Source organism: Coffea arabica, chromosome 2c (genome assembly GCF_036785885.1).
Source record: "Coffea arabica cultivar ET-39 chromosome 2c, Coffea Arabica ET-39 HiFi, whole genome shotgun sequence".
Lineage (NCBI taxonomy): Eukaryota > Viridiplantae > Streptophyta > Magnoliopsida > Gentianales > Rubiaceae > Coffea > Coffea arabica.
Window position 1 is genome coordinate 2,157,467 of NC_092312.1, and position 17,255 is coordinate 2,174,721.

Consider the following 17,255-nt stretch of genomic DNA (forward strand, 5'->3'; position numbering starts at 1 on the left):
CAACCAAAAAACGAAATCCCTTTTCTGGGCTGTTTCTTTTTCCTGAAACATATAAACTGCATATATTTGGAGATTGGTGAAAGGCAGGGGATTTGGTCCATTATGCCCCTATCATACTATTTGAGGAACCAACGACCTCCGCTCCCTATTTAAACTAAAGTCGATGGACTTAGCACTAGCAGTAGTATTACTACTATTCCCTCCGTCCCATTTTGATAGTCATGTTTCTTTTTTCACACAGTTTAAGAAAAATAGTTAATTTTATTGAAAAAGTAAATTTAAATTGCTATTTTCCTAAAATACCCTCACATTAAATAGAGTACAATTTTATGGGAACTTGAATTGATGGTAAAAAAAGAATCAATTCTCATTAAATGGAATAGGCTTATAGTAACAACAACTTATATTAAATAAACGTATTTTAAGAAAATTAAAATACAGCTACATTTTTTAATTGGAAAGTGGACTATAATTTGGGACAGACGAAAAAGAAAAATAGGACTATCAAAGTGCGACGGAGGAAGTACTATTTTTCAATTCAACAAAACCAACACAAACTATATATATTAATGTTCCCTTCGTCTTGAATAATACAGACAAATTCCTAAATGGCATTATGGAAGTGCGTTAGGAAAAATTGCAAAATTCTAACCTGCTGGCCCATTGATTGACCTTGCAGAAGAAATACTATATGAAACTCCATAAACGGAGAGTGAAGAAAGAACAAGGAGTATATGTTGGGGAGCGAAGATCTTTCGGTTCTCGAGCTCTGGGCTATTTTTAATCACCTGAGCTTAAAAGTCAAATGAGATACAGAGATTAAAATTAATCACAAATCCCAACATTAAAGAAATTTTGCAGAATTCGATGGTCCGTCGGATCCAAAACCGGTTGCCCAACACGACCAAGATCACGGTCGTCACGTGACCCAAGTAAAAATACTCGGGTCCCATTTTGATGAGTTAGAAGCATAAATCTAATTTATTATCGTCCTAAAATACTCTAATATTAAATGGAACATGACTAATTAATTTTACAGTAATTACAACAATATAAGAGTGACGGAAAGTTGCACTGTTCAATAACAAAAGAGTATTTTAGAGAACTTCTTTTCTCTTTCTCTCTCTTTTTTTTTTTCTTTTAAAAAAATTTGTCTAACTAAAACTTCCTCCAACTCTCTTCTCATGATCTTTTTCTAATAGGAGAAATCCTCTCTATAGTTTATTTTCATCTGTGTGAATAAAATCTCTTCTAGTATTTTCTAATGAAAGTTTATTTTCTCCTTAGGATTGTCCAGTGAAAGTTTCATTCTTTCCTAAATTTTTTTGTGAAATTTCTTGATAATTTTTTTCATTTTTCTTTTATTAGATTTGAGTTTTTTCTAGAATTTGATTATTAGATTTGAAATTTCTTGAAGCTATTCGATATATCTCATCATAATATCTGGATTTGAAACAGTTTTAATCAGCAGGTTTGGCGATTGGAAACATGCACAGATGTCCGTAAAGATACAATTATTTGGAATTTTATAATGTAATTTTTATGATTTTTCGTGTTTGTAGTATCCTTTTTTCAGATTTGTTTTTTAATATCTGTATATGTTTGATGATGTAATTTCTGAGATTTTAATGAAATTATAATATTTCATTATAAAATATTTTAGAAAAATTAAAATTAACTATACTCTTTACTTAAAAAGTAAATAATAATTTAAGACGGATGAAAAAATAATAAAACTATCAAAGTGAAGTAAGACGGTGGAAATATTACATATTTACTCCTTCCAAGTGATGCCCAACCTGTGCCGGCTGTGCCTTCGGTGCTCTCCAATGTTTTAAAAATTGGATCGGGCCGGCCGGTTCGATCGGTTGAACCGCGAACCGGCCATGGTACCGGTCCGGTTCAATGTCATAGTTGATTTTGTCAGAAAACCGGTCAAGAACCGGTCGAATCGTTATTGAACCGGTTTTCAACCTTCTTTTTTTTTTTGCAAAATGCAGCTATCAAAATTCGAATTCAAGACCTTTGTAATAGAAAACCAATGTATTAACCGTTGCACTATTACATCCTATTAGTTTTTTTTGATAACTTATTTATATAAAGCAAACACTCATATTTATTTTTTCCATTTTTCTTACAAAATCTCATTCTCTCATGGCTCTTTCTTTTTAAATTTCAACTCACTCACTCTCTCACTCTCTATTCTCTTTTTTTTTTGTCACTCCTTTTTAATCAAACCTCTTTATTTTTAATTTACTGATGTTTTCTTCCATCTTTTAATTTTGTTTTTGTCCATTAAATTGAAAAAAGTTCAAAAAGAATTATTTTTAACCCAAATTATTTAATGCTACAACCACTCACTTTTATCTCATTTTTTGTTTCTTATCAAGTTTACATTTCTATTTTCGATTTTCTTGACTTCTTTCGAACTTCAAACTTCCTTTTTTAAATTGCAATCACTAAAACGTAAATTAAAATTTAAGTTCACAATATCTAAATTCTCATAGACGTGAATTTTGTATAATTTTAAAATATTGTGATATTTTTGGTTTGGATTTAGATATAATTGAAATTGAGATGAAATTTATTTGTTTTAACTTATAATTTAAAAAATTTATTTTTAAAAAATCCAAGTTATTAAAAAATAGTAAATCTTTCATCATATAAAGTATTAAATTAATCAATTACATGTCTTATTTTGTACATATATATATTTATATAAATAAATTTTTTAAAAATTTATTGAATCGAGATTGAACCGGTCCGACCGATTGAATCTCGACCTTTCACTTCACCTATTCAATAAACGGTCCGATTTTTAAAACATTGGTGCTTTCCCGCACCCCCACACAACACCGCACAAATGCCAAAACAACCTCCCTCCTATAAATCACTCTAAACATTAAATGCCCCTTTCTAAGGTCTAATCCACCTGGCGTCCGCATTGCCATTAATAGCCCAACCATCCCCGTTCCCGGCCGTCGTTGAATTCGATTCTGTTACAAGCCCATTTTCGACAATTCAGTTCAGTGCCCCTTGACGTTATCCATATATCTCTAATTATGTCGCTAATCTTCGTCTAATTATTCACTTGGCCCCACTCACCTAATATTATTAAAGTAAGTGCTGAAACAACACGACTCTAGTCTCCTTCCATTCTTTCTTTTTCATTTTTGTTTCTTTTGGGAGCTGATTTATCATGTACTACTATATATAAAGCCACCGTTTCTTGATTTGTATTCTAGCGTTTACATTTGCCTCTGCGTCCTCTTGCAAGCTCATGTGATCTCTTATTGGGTTGGACTGGATTCCGATGTGCGTGGCCGGGGGCCGGTGATCTTCTGCCCGAGAATCCTGACGTTATATCTATTTCTTGATCGAAATTCAGTATGAGCAGCGTGCATAACAGTGTGGAGACCGTAAATGCCGCTGCAACTGCCATAGTTACTGCTGAGAGTAGAGTTCAACCGCCAACGGTCCAGGTATGCCTCTTTATCGATGCTATATGACGTTATACGTTTGTATATCACCATAATTTTGATCTCTCTCTCTCTTTTTTTTTTTTTTTTTTTTTTAAATCTGATAGAAATAAGCTACTCGTCTTGTAGCTGATGTGGTGGCATATCTTATTTGAATCCATTTTTTTGGGTCCATTTCTTTCTTGATTGCGCTGTGTTACTTAAGTCAGACTGATGAGCGGTCATGTCTTGGATGGGGTGCTTGTGCTTTTGGGTATGGAGTTATAGGTGGGATGCGGATTGAGGATTCTAGTAAGTTAGATTTCAATCTTTTTTGATTTGGAACGTGTTATTTGTCTGCGAGCAAATTTTGACCCAGAGATGAAGATGAAATGAATAATAGAAGTTGTTCTAGTTGGTATACTAGAATTATGCAAAAGCCAGTCATGCAGTGGTTCCATCCACTAAAACCGGGAAAGAAAGACTGGACTGGAGGACTTACTTCTAGCCTTCTTGCTATGCAGAAACTATATCCATCTTTCATCTTGTCCTCATTAGTATGCATCAGTAGTCTTAGGCCTGAATTAGTTGAGGCCTTTCGTGTATGTCAGGCAAGTGCAGGGCAGGCAAAAAGCGTTCTATCTCTCTGCTATTGTAAAGAGTTTGCAAATTTTCAAGATTGTGAATCATTTGGGGCCTTGGTGACTCTAGGGATATGTTATTCAGCAAACTTGAAAGCAGGAAATTGTATTTCAAAGTATGTATTTAGCTGTGCAGTTTGAAAATGAACAAACTCTTCAACTGTACACACAAAACCTGAAAGTTTGTATCATTTGTTTTCGCCCTTCTTTCTACTTAATATATTATTCTTGTTTCGGAAAGAATTTTCCAGTCAGTGCTTTAGCACTATGTTCTTTACTTCTTTTCATGTATGACAAGAGAACATGGCAGCTGCTGTTGCACCTATAAAATGTTTGGTTCAGTTTGTCTTCTGATCTGACTGATATAGTGCATAAACGTTTGAAGGAACCCAAACCAAGCTAAGATTATTTTTTGTCTGTGAATACTTTACATGTCCCGTAGGGTGCTTGAAAGCAATTCAGGATGTTAATGTTGCTTTGATAATCAGGAGTGAAGCTTGCTATCGAGGCTTATTCTTTTCTTCTTTGGTGAAATTGCATTGAAGCTCTTGGAAATCCAGTTGATTTGTCAAAATGTGGCACAGAACATTGCAAAATTATTAGGCTTCTTGATAGCATTTGCATGCTTTTCTAACTGGCCTCCTTTTTTGATTTATTGGAAAATCACTGGTCCAGAGCCAGCAAGATCAGATTGCCTTCAAAACTTGGATACACAGCAATCATGTGAATGAGAAGATCCACTCTCAATTTAGAATTTAAACCTGAAAATTCAGGGTTTTTAAAAACCTGCTCGATTGCTGCTTCATCAGTGGCTAGAAAACATGAAAATCACCCAATAAATTCATGCAGTAGAGTTGCTGCAGTTTTATTGTGCTTCAGATCACCTGTTCATATCTGAAACAGTGTTGCTTGAGAATTTGTTTTTAGTAAGCTAGCCCAGCAGTGCCTTGCTTATGCAGGCTAATTGGTGGCCCAAGATTTGCTGTCTCAGTTGATTTATAGTTCTGAATTTTAATCTTCTCGTGCTTCTTATGGATACTACTTAGAAGAGGTGTTTGAAATGCTGATTTGTTCTTCTTGTAGCTGACAACTACTAGAAAATTTCAGACTGGAAACAATCATTCTGTCTGATTCCCAGAATCCTGATGTATCTTTGGTGAATGATTCAGAGTTCTGCAAAGTGAATTAGTAACTTGATTCTGTAATTTACATTCCTTTCCTTTCTATTTGAATTCAGAAAAGAAGATGGGGAAGCTGCTGGAGCTTTTATTGGTGCTTTGGTTCTGTCAAAAACAGCAAACGCATTGGTAATGCTGTCCTTGTACCTGAACCTACAGTTCCAGGATCAGCTGTTCCTGTACCTGATAATTTGAACCATTCAGCAACCATAGTAATACCCTTCATTGCCCCTCCCTCTTCTCCTGCATCTTTTCTCCAATCAGATCCTCCCTCTGCCACCCAGTCACCTGCAAAATTTCTGCCCCTTGCTTCCTTTTCGGTCAACACATATTCCCCTAGTGGGGCAGCCTCCATATTTGCAATTGGCCCATATGCACATGAGACTCAGTTAGTATCACCACCAGTATTTTCTGCATTTACAACTGAACCATCTACTGCCTCTTTTACACCCCCTCCTGAGCCTGTGCAACTTACAACACCATCATCACCAGAAGTGCCATTTGCTCAGCTTCTTGTTTCATCTTTGACACACAACCGAAGACATAGTGGGACGAGTATCAAGTTCCCGTTGTCTCAGTATGAGTTTCAGCCTTATCAATGCCCCGGAAGCCCTGGCAGCCACCTCATATCACCGGGCTCAGCAATTTCCAATTCTGGCACTTCTTCACCTTTCCCTGAAAAACGCCCTATCATCGAGTTCCGAATTGGGGAAGCTCCCAAGTTTCTTGGCTATGAACTCTTCACACGCAAGTGGGGTTCAAGGGTTGGTTCTGGATCTTTGACACCAAATGGTTGGGGTTCCAGGCTAGGTTCAGGAAGTTTGACGCCAAATGGTGGGATATCAAGGCTAGGTTCTGGAACCTTAACACCAAATGGTGGAGAACCTGCCGCTAGAGATAGTTACCTTTTAGAGAACCAAATTTCTGAGGTGGCATCACTTGCTAACTCGGATAATGGAACTCACAATGAGGAAGGCCTAATGGATCACAGGGTTTCCTTTGAATTGACTGCTGAGCATGTTCCAAATTGTGTGGAGGAAGAGATGGTCATGCAACATGACACTATATGTGAACCTTCAACTGAGAAAGCAATTGAAGCTTCCATTGACACTGATCCGATACCGAAGAAAGGTCAAAATTTTTGTGAAGATTGCACTGGGGACAGTATCCACAATATCACCAGGAAAGCTTTAGATGGACAAGAAGGGAAGCAGTGCCTTAAAAATAATCGTACTTTCTCACTTGGTAAGAGCAAAGATTTCAATTTTGACAACATGAAGCAAGAAAGCCCGGATAAGTCCACCATCGATTGTGAGTGGTGGACAAATGAAACAGCAGCTGCTAAAGAACTAGGTTCCAAGAACAAGTGGACTTTCTTCCCAATGCTCCAGCCTGGTGTCAGCTAATGCTGGCATATACAACAATACATAAGATTCATTTCATCTGAATGCAAGACTGACTTCACTCAGCAACACTTCCAACAATGCTGGTGTATACTTGAGAGCATTTTCGAAGTGTGACATTTGATGAGCCTGTGTTTTGACTATAGGAATGGACTGCACAGCTGTGCCTCAGAGAGTGAAAAGCAATAGATATACTGGCAAGGACGAAAAATAGTTTGTGGTGATTAGTGAGCATTATCTTAAATTCTATTTCGTTCAATGTTGTTTTTTGCAATTTGTACACTGTAAATTAGTTGGATCCATCAATCAATGCACTAAATTCTTTTTACACTTCTATCAATAAGGATATGTTCGTTCCCGGTCTTCATCTTCTCCCATAGTATGCAGTTGTGCTCTTTTCTGTTCTTGGACCTGAATTTAGATTTTCCATATGAAAGGACTTTTTCGCATGTCCAATTGTGTGGAAATTTGGAGTCCTAATTGTGTACTAGTTCTGACTCAACATGGGTATGGCTTGAATACCCAGGTACATTCATGATCTCTGCTGATATATATGGTTCAGCCTTGCATGAAATGAAGAATTTGAGGGCTCATTCAGGGTCCTCCAGCTACAGAAATTCAAGGATTGACTGAAGAGATTACTTGCCGGAGTTTGTGAGGTGATGCCTGGAACTGTAAGAATTGTCAGCACTGAGATTCCAGCTCATGTATAATCAAACCTCGACGCAAAGGTTCAAAATCGATAATAATTCAAGATGTGGTAGGCTCAGGCCATCAGACGGTGACAAGTGGTATATAAAGCTGTCATCAACTGAAAGCTTGAAGAAACTTATTTATTTTTTTAATTTGTACAGTACAATCACCCCCTTGCTGATATTGTATCCAATATTATAAACAGGATTGACTCTTCATTGCAGATATATAATAGAGTTCGTGCAAATGATAACATTACTTGACTACGTGAAACTTGCTTCTTGGGATCATATATCAGCAATAATTATCTGTAAGCAAAGCTATCTTGAAAATGATAGTTTGTCATCTATTACAAGAATATTATAACACCAAAAACATTGCTTGCAGAAAAAAAAAAAAATCACTGGTCGTTTACCAATGGGATTTGTTTCTCCCAAATTCTTGGATTGAACCTGCAAAAGAAACGGTTTCAAAGAAATACTGCAACTGTAAAAGTAAATATTAGCTCCAGCAACAATTTGCATACAATTATTGCAAGAAATGATTCTGCAGTACCTACGAGTAGTAAAAGTAAGTTTGACAGAAAATTTGAGAAAATAAAAAGGAAAGAAGAACGTGGTGATTAGTGATGCTGATTAAGCATGTGGGCATGACTTGTCCCTGCTGATTTACCTCCAGCGATGCAACGCTTAAATTTATGTTTGAGAAAGAGGCTGAATCTACCCGATCCAATAGCCACCAATAAACTCTAAGCTGATACTAGAAAGCAACATGGAGAAAGAAAGATGCTGATACGACCTTTTATATCTAGACTTCTGGGGCTCTATTCAATTTCAGGTCAGTTCCATTTTTGGGTTTGCCAAATGCCAACTGAATTCTGCCTTTTCTTTAATTCTACAACACGGGACATGATTCTGAGCGAGCTTCTCTGATTTTTTTGTTTTATTCAAAGCTATGTTTGACTTGTTATCTTGGTTGAAGAATTTATCTTGCTTGCATCTGTTGGGAGCTTTTTAAATGGGCAATATTTTCTGTTGAAATAGTTGTTTTTTATAGACTGCACTCTTATGACTTCCATTGATCGAGTAATTATAGCTTTCCTGTTTAAAAGCGATTGTCTTTCTAATGATTTTACCATTGGATCATTGTCCAGTGCCGCTAGCTTGAGTGGCTAATGTGGTCTAATGTTTTACAGACGACTGCATTTTTTTTTCCTGGGGAAACTGTGCTGGACTAGAAAGGCTGCTCTACTTGCCATGCCCCCAAAAATCAGGAACTTAAATATGTGGTGAAGGATTTTGTCTAATACCTACTAAGTTGTGAAGCATGGCTATGGCTGCTACAGTTAAAGTGGTTCTTGGCTCCGTTGCCTTCGTTATTTTTTGGGTTCTGGCGGTTTTCCCGGCTGTTCCCTTTCTTCCTATTGGTAGGACTGCGGGGTCTCTTCTTGGGGCTATGCTTATGGTCATCTTCCGAGTTATAACTCCCGATCAAGCCTATGCTGCTATTGATCTTCCAATTCTTGGTCTTCTATTTGGTACAATGGTAGTCAGCGTCTATCTTGAAAGAGCAGACATGTTTAAATACTTGGGCAAGTTGCTTTCATGGAAAAGTATGGGAGCCAAGGACTTACTCTGTCGAATCTGTTTGATATCTGCAATTTCAAGTGCGCTTTTCACTAATGACACATCTTGTGTGGTTTTAACCGAATTTGTACTGAAAATTGCAAGACAACACAATCTTCCACCTCATCCATTTCTGTTAGCCCTAGCCTCCAGTGCAAATATCGGCTCTTCAGCAACTCCAATTGGGAATCCTCAAAACTTAGTTATAGCAGTCCAGAGTGGAATTCGGTTTGGGGATTTTGTAATTGGAATACTCCCTGCAATGCTTGTGGGAGTTGTTTTAAATGCTGTAATCCTTCTTTGTATGTATTGGAGATTGTTGTCGGCCGACAAGGACGAAGAAGACCCTGCATTGGAGGTGGTTGCCGAAGAAGATGTGAGTTCCCACCGTTTTTCGCCGGCAACCATGTCACATCCTACGTCCTTGAATTCTCAGGAATGGAACTCTACATTGGAATCAATGAACATTAGTAGCTCACCTAATAACCATGGTCATAGGAATCATATTGAGACCCTTAGAAGCAGGGCAAATGCAAGTGAGAGCGAAATCCAAAAAGCCCCAAGTGAGGAGCCTAATCCTGCAGGGAACTCAAGTCCTCCAAAAGAGCTTGACAGTGAAACATTTGCACATACAAGGGAGGAAACTGTCCCTTCAAAATGGCTGCCACCCCTGAATGGATTTCAAAATGGGGGCTACACCAGTGAAGGGAAGGAGAAATGGAAAAGAGTACTGTGGAAGACTTGTGTTTATCTCGTTACATTTGGAATGCTAATATCTTTGTTACTGGGTCTGAACATGTCATGGACAGCAATAACAGCAGCACTTGCTCTCGTGGTTCTTGATTTTAAGGATGCCAGGCCATGCTTAGAAAAGGTAATATTTGCTAGAGGTGTCATAGGGAAAGTAGTAAATGGCATTAGCTTGACCACAATGGGTTGTTAATACGTATTCTTTATCATCCAGGTATCATACTCGCTCTTGATATTCTTTTGTGGAATGTTTATCACAGTAGATGGGTTTAACAAAACAGGAATCCCCAGCGCACTGTGGGATCTTATGGAGCCGCATGCTCAGATTAATCACATTGGGGGAATAGCAGTTCTTGCTCTTGTGATCCTTTTGCTGTCAAATTTGGCTTCAAATGTGCCAACAGGTATATATATATTTTGTTTTTCTCCTGATATCTACTCTTTCTTTCAAATGTTAACTGGATGTTTATGACGTGATCGGATAAAGTATATTTTTAGAATTTCATCATTAGACTGGGAAAATTTATTTTTACTGAAGTGAACAATCTTGTTTTCCTGGTATGATATCCAATCTGGTTGTCCCAGATATCAGACAGATTATTCATAGCTTACTTCCCCATCTCTCTCTTTGGGGCTTGGGGAGGATGCAAATTGTTATTCTTCCTTCTGTCTACACCAGCTGGAGCAGTAATTGGACCATTTATTTGAGTTTGACTGCTATATATGTCATATGTTATGGTCTCAGTTCTGCTGCTTGGGGGACGCGTGGCGGCTTCAGCTGCTGCAATATCTTCTGCTGAGGAGAAGAAAGCATGGCTCCTTCTAGCTTGGGTAAGCACTGTAGCAGGAAATCTGTCCCTCGTAGGATCGGCTGCCAACCTGATTGTCTGTGAGCAGGCTCGTCGTGCCCATCATTTCGGCTACAACCTCTCATTTTGGAGTCACCTCAAGTTTGGATTTCCATCCACTATTGTCATCACAGCTATTGGTTTGACACTGATCAGGGGATGATGCCCTATAATCACTGTGATGACCTGACCTGTGTTGTAAATTTGGAGTCGTTAAATAAAAGAGGCGTGGAAGAGCCCCATGTCTCGCACAGTTTGTGTGGGGAGTCCGGTCTAAATTGTATAGAGCATTTTGCATTTGTTTTGTCAGTGTCTCTTCAGGTAGTGCCGCACGAAATTAGAGATAAGAAGCAGATTAGAAGGCCAAGGATGTGTCTTGCTAGTCGTTTGTCTGGTCCAAATGATTTGTTATCGCCCTCGACTTAAACGTGAAATCCTCTAATTAATCTACTTTTATTTGGAATCAGCATTTTCTTCCATACCGAAGCAAGGTATTCTGCCATTCCTGCAAAACTGAATTAGCCATGCTTGTTGTTTTAGCTTAAACGGTGACTTATTTCAGCAAGTTTATGCCATTCCTACGCGAATGCTTTTCTCCTCAAAAAGCTTGAATAAAGATTGGTTACCTCGATCGAGATAATCACCATCCACAAAAAGAAGAGCTGGAACTTCCTCCAAGATGCTGCAATGTGACACAAGACAGACGGTAAAGCATGAAAGGGGACGAGCTACCTTATGCTCCATTTCTGTTACTTTTTAAGTAGTACCGTATATACACAAATTTAGGTCTTGTATCTCTTTATTAGGCATCAGACCATAGTCCAGAAAATTTTGCAGCAGAGAACTGTGCTTAATTAGGAATTAAGGGATTGATTAACCACATACAACTGCCTACCTTTAGTATTTGCCACCCCTTTACTGCTTTTCTCTCGTGTCCTTTCTTTTCTCAGTCTTACTTGTACTGGGAAAGTGGAAAACGCGAATTTCTGTAATACCCCTTTTGGTGGTTTTGCAGGTGGCAAGACAACGGAAATACAAGAGTTTAGACTGAAGGTACCCCTTTTTCTTTTTCAAGATCCTGCTTCAAGTTACTGCTGCATTCGTAATTGCACAGAAAAAAATCTTGAGCTAGCTGGAATTATGTGCGAGGTGAACTAGAAAGTTTACTAAAAAGCTTATTAGTTGCAGCTCCATGAAAATTTGCCAACTTAGCCCGATTACACGCTTTAAAAGGGGTGTATTCTATTGCCGTTTGCTACCATCCAAAGGGCCATCAGCCCTGTTGGCGTACTTGCTTTTGCAGGGAATCGAGTCCAAAGAGGCAAACACGGTTAAGACACGTACAGATAGCTAGCAGCTATTCAGCAAGTAGTATTATGTTTTCAGCAGATAATAAAATGTCAGCTTCCCTCGATGAAAACATGCCACGTTTTTCGTGAAAGTCTTGGTTGTGGTGAGAAGCTTCTCTCAACATCAAGCAATGAGGAGATTAAAGTGGCAATGGGAATTGGGAATTAGGCATAAAGACATGCCAACCAAAGCATGTTTGGGGGCCTATGCAGTGGTGGGGAAAAAATGTTGGGAGGCTTCCAAAAGGTCTTTGTTTCTCTGTAGATTCATACATTCCCCCTGGTACGCTTTGGCCACATTTCCCATCCGCCAAAGCTGTACCATCATCTTTTGGTTGAGGTTGACCGAAGATTATACCCCGCTCTTAATACGATAATTAGTAGATAATAGTTGTCTTTTTTTGTGCGTTCCCTCTAAATCTTAGGAGTTACAACAATCTTGTAGTATTCAAGAAGAGTCTCAACTTCGAGCCTTATTGCCCTCTGCCCTCTTACCTAACTCTGGCACTTCTAGTCTAGGAAAAAGATAAAAGTTTTGCTTGCCTTGATCTCTAAATCTCAACTTCTCGTTCAATCACAGTTTAGAATTCACAAAATTATCTTGATCTCCATATCTCAACTTCTTGTACCGTCATGATTTAGAATTTTATAAAAATACGGGTTAAAAACAAAAAAGTCTCGTGTGATACATCTAATACACAGAAAAGTCCTCCGTGATTTCAAAACATATAAAATGACATCTCATGTTTTGAACTAAATTGTAAATTAACAGAATTCGTTAAACTTAACGAAAATGACGGTTTCGACGATTAAATTTATTGAATTCTATTAAGTTTACCGTTAAATTTACCGGATTCCGTTATATTTAACGAATTCTGTTAGTTTACAATTTAGTTCAAAATATGAGATATCGTTTTGCATGTTTTGAAATCACGAGGGACATTTCTGTGTATTAGATATACTACATGGAGTTTTTTTTTGTTTTTTTTGTTTTTAACCCTAAAAATACGCAAGTAAAACTCGGCATCTCATGGATTATGCCCCTAATGCTGCTTAATTTCTCCGATTCCATGCGCTATCAAAAACATCAATAGCTGTACCGATCAAAAGTAAAGAGGTACTAGTACTAGAATATATAATTTCAACGGTTCCTGTCTTGTTCCCGATGATTGAGATTTACTGGAACAGAAATCAGAAGAATATGGCGGAGTCAATAATGGGGCGGGGGCCCCATACAGCAGCTACATCCCCAACCGCCCCTTCCCCGCCAGTAGTGGTGGCTGATCTCTAAAGCTCAAAAGCTAGAGAGCCATTTGCAATTTGCTAAAAGCATTTTGATTCATCAGTAATAACATTTATTAATTAATATATTGTTGGCACTAGAGGCTGTCCCATGTCATTAACCATAATAAATAAAGTGCTGCTGTCATCTCTCGCTCCGTACCGTATTTTTTTGGGTTAATTATATTTACCTCCCCTGAGGTTTAATCATATTACCAATCAATCCCTATAATTTGTCCAAATAACGGTCTCACCCTTTGAATGATCAAACATTTAACAAAAACCCCCTTAATGCCGAAAATGCCCTTATTGAGGCCATATTGCATTAAAAAAAGAACATATTTTTATTTTATTAACCCTGAAGCAATCCAAAAAAATAGAAAAAAGTTTTATTATTTTATAAAAACCATATCTTTGCTTCCATAAATAGTTTTGAATCAATAATTATTTTAAATCTTAAAAATGAATATTAAAAATTAGATAAATTGAAAGAAAAATAAAAAAAGAAGAAATTATTTTAATTCCTGAAGTTTGGTTCAAATTGAGGAAAACATGCCTTGTGCTCTCCGCAACATGTCTTGAACCACAAATTCGAACCATACTTGAGGATTTAAAATAATTGCTTCTTTTTTATTTTTCTTTCAATTTATCTAATTTTTAATATTTATTTTTAAGATTGAAAATAATTATTGATTCAAAACTATTTATGAAAGTAAAGATATGATTTTTATAAAATAATAAGCAAAAAATTTTCTATTTTTTTGGATTACTTGAAGGTTAATAAATAAAAATATATTCTTTTTTAATGCAATATGGCCTCAAAAAGAGCATTTTCGGCATTAAGGGGGTTTTTTTTAAATGTTTGATCATTCAAAGGGTGAGACCGTTATTTGGATAAATTATAGAGATTGATTGGTAATATAGTCAAACCTCAGGGGAGGTAAATTTAATTAACCCTATTTTTTCACTGGGAGGATCTGAAGAAAAAAAAGAATCTTCTCCCGTCATCTGTGTAAATCTGCTGTGTATACAAGCACGAACGTGTATGTACGTATCATAAAGCTAATAGTAAAGCTTTACGCGAATTTTTGATAGTGAAATTCTTTGTATGAAAATATTTTTGTTGCATCTTGTAATGATTTTTTTTTATTTTTCAATTATCACGCTACAAAAGTAGTACAGGGACAATTATTTTTTTATTTTTCAAATAATATTCTATTCCAACAATCACATCAAAGCTTTTTTGTGCCATTAAGTTTATTGCACAATTTCATCATTGAAAAAAAAAAAAAAAAGCAATTTCTTGAAACATTTCAACTTCTTATTCTATCTAGGGCCTCGCTTGAATAGTACATTTTTATAGATAAAATTTAAAATATTCTCTCGACATATTTTTAACGACCTTTTTAACTCACATCCATCCATTATTTCATTACAGTATAAAATTCAAAGAAAAGCGTAAAATCCTTCTTAGAGACCGATCCCCGCGTGTTGTTAGGTACAAGTACAGCTTGTACAATCGAATTGTGGCCTATGAAAATCAACAAATATGGGAATCTGTCGATTAGTTCGTATTCCCAAAAGTAACGCAGTACTGCTAAGATGAGACAAAAAAGAGTATCAAATTAATCATCGTCCAGTTCAAGATTTTCCATTTACTTTGGCAGCTTTGCTGGGACAAATTAAAGGGGATTGGCAAATTCAGAGATGCCCTGAATATTTGATGATGTCATTGTACCGGACGAAACTAAGAACAATAATACAACAATTGCTTCTACCCTTTGGGCAATCAACAATTATGGTTTCTCCCAGTAAGCTCTTTTTAAAAGTTGCACTTGCGGGCGTGCCTCTTTAAGGTTAAATCCAACAAAAAACGTACTATGTCTTGTACACCTGCCAAGAAAAAAACGAAAAATTCAAAGAGATAGGAGTACAATCTGCATGGTGATTGGCGATTTAAATAGATTAAATCTTTAATACATACGCAGCATATGGAATATATATTCAAATTCGTCAATATATACACTGATAGTATAGAAAAAAAAATTTGACCTAATTTGGATTGCATTTGTTGTAAAAAAATTTTAGATTCCCGTAAGAAAGTTGCTTCTAACACCTTTCAATCAAATTTTTTTCACCTTACATGCATCACATTCGGGGGAAAAAAAAGTACTACAGTAACTTTTCTTCAAAATCCCTCAAAAAATACAATCCAAACAGGTTCTTAATCATTAAAAATATATTACTATCATCACTGCGTTTTTGTCGCTTTTTTTTTTATTTAAGAAAAACACCCCATAGTTAGCGCTGTTAAATGAATTGAGTTGTTCGCTAACTCGACTAGTTTTAGGTTTATTCGTGATTGATAATGACTCTTTCAAAATTTTATATGAGTCGGATTTGAACAAAACATTTTGGTTCGATAAATAATTGAACGAACATGGGCTTAATTGTCATTTCACAAAATTTAAGATTTGTATTATATTCTTACCGCTGTTCCTTAATTCTTAATATTCACAAACGGTTTGTTTATATTAAATGAGTCGAGTTTGACTCGGAGCTCGAATTCAAACTAGAATTTTATTTAACGAACATATTACGAACACAAATTTAGAACTCACGAATATTGTTGAACAAACACGAGAACCTTTTTCCGAGTAATTTAACGAATAGAATTCAATCATAATAAGATGTTCGACTCCTTTACGGATGTACCCATAATCATTATCCATGATATTCACCAACACAAAGGACGGACTCCTTCCCTTATTGCTAATTCCTCGTTACTGTTCGCTGGGGAGAACCAATGAGAAGGGGAAAGCACACCGTTGCAAAAATTATTAAAGGAATAAACAATTCTCTGTAATCATTTTACTTTTTCCATTTATACTACTGATAGATTTTATACACGTCTTTATGAATATATTCTTGAGCATGCCTTTTTATCAGCGCAAGTGCCCAGCAGCCCAAGCCAAGCTTTCCGGTTGAGTCCTAATCTAACAACTCGTAATAAATCAGTGGATTGTCCGTTACTCGTTACCCGTTACGTTGATTTGGGCTGTGCTACCAATCATGTTAACTTTCATCCGTCATCGGTCATCGAGGAGAAGACAGACGCTAAATTTGGCAGTGGAATAATGTAAAGACCGCAGGTCACTTGCTTTCTCGCATCTGCCCAATCCGTCTTTATCCGGTTTTTTTTTCTTTCACAAACGTTAGAGAAAACACACACGCCACTAAGCCCAAACGACGCAGAAGACATCGCTAAAATCAGCCCACAAGGACAGTCTAAGTGGGATCCACAAAGAAACTTCATTCAGCCAATTGGTGACAGGAAAAGCTATCCATGGAACTTAAACCCAGAGTAACTACCCCACAATTTTTCGATGTGGGACGGTGCACCCATCCCCCTCCCGCGCACACCCTGGCTAGAAGTCTGGTTTTTTTCTTTCACAAACGTCAGAGAAAACACACACACCACTAAGCTCAAACGACGTAGAAGACATCGCTAAAATCGGCCCACAAGGACAGTCTGGGTTTAAGGTCCATGGGGAGCCCTTCCTGTCACCAATTGGCTGGATGAGGTTTCTCTGTGGGGTTAGCATCTGATTATTTCTTATGCAAGTATATAAAAACATGCAATACTTTTTCAACTCTTATTCAATATAGCTAGTCTCCAAAAGAAATAAAAAACTAGATTAATACAGAACAATATATACATGTTCTAAAATTAACCTTTTTTCTCCTCATCTCTCCCCCATAAAGATTTTTTTTGGGGTTAATTCCATTTGCAGTGAAATAACTTCTTTATTTTACAATTTATAATCTAGAAATATATAGTATTGGATAAAACGTGTGGAACCCTCTAAATCATTCATTTTCTTTTTGGTTTCGTTTTGGGGATTTGTATTTAATTTATTTTCTATTGAAATCTTAAAAGCCATACCCGTAACCTTGTTTGGAAAGCCAGTTTTCACCAAAAAAATTTATACGCTTCCGTCAATATATTTTTCAATCATTTTTTTACTT

General features: G+C 36.7%; 2 protein-coding genes across 3 annotated transcripts; both read left to right on the forward strand.

The window, feature by feature from the left end:
- Positions 1-3,153: 3,153 nt before the first annotated feature.
- Positions 3,154-7,043, forward strand: LOC113724997 (uncharacterized). Its single transcript, XM_027247933.2, has 2 exons — positions 3,154-3,482; positions 5,337-7,043. Exons 1-2 carry the CDS (start codon positions 3,390-3,392, stop codon positions 6,681-6,683), a joined length of 1,440 nt encoding a protein of 479 aa, XP_027103734.1. The 5' UTR covers positions 3,154-3,389; the 3' UTR covers positions 6,684-7,043.
- Positions 7,044-7,758: 715 nt separating this feature from the next.
- LOC113724998 (silicon efflux transporter LSI2) lies at positions 7,759-11,062 on the forward strand. Of its 2 annotated transcripts, none has more exons than XM_027247935.2 (4): positions 7,759-8,210; positions 8,527-9,872; positions 9,963-10,152; positions 10,494-11,062. In XM_027247935.2, the coding sequence occupies exons 2-4, from the start codon at positions 8,700-8,702 to the stop codon at positions 10,757-10,759; spliced, it is 1,629 nt and encodes a 542-aa protein (XP_027103736.1). In that variant the 5' UTR covers positions 7,759-8,210; positions 8,527-8,699; the 3' UTR covers positions 10,760-11,062. The 2 variants fall into 2 exon arrangements, with proteins under 2 accessions (XP_027103736.1, XP_027103735.1); XM_027247934.2 differs by having other exon boundaries at positions 8,569-9,872.
- The last annotated feature ends 6,193 nt before the right edge of the window (positions 11,063-17,255 follow it).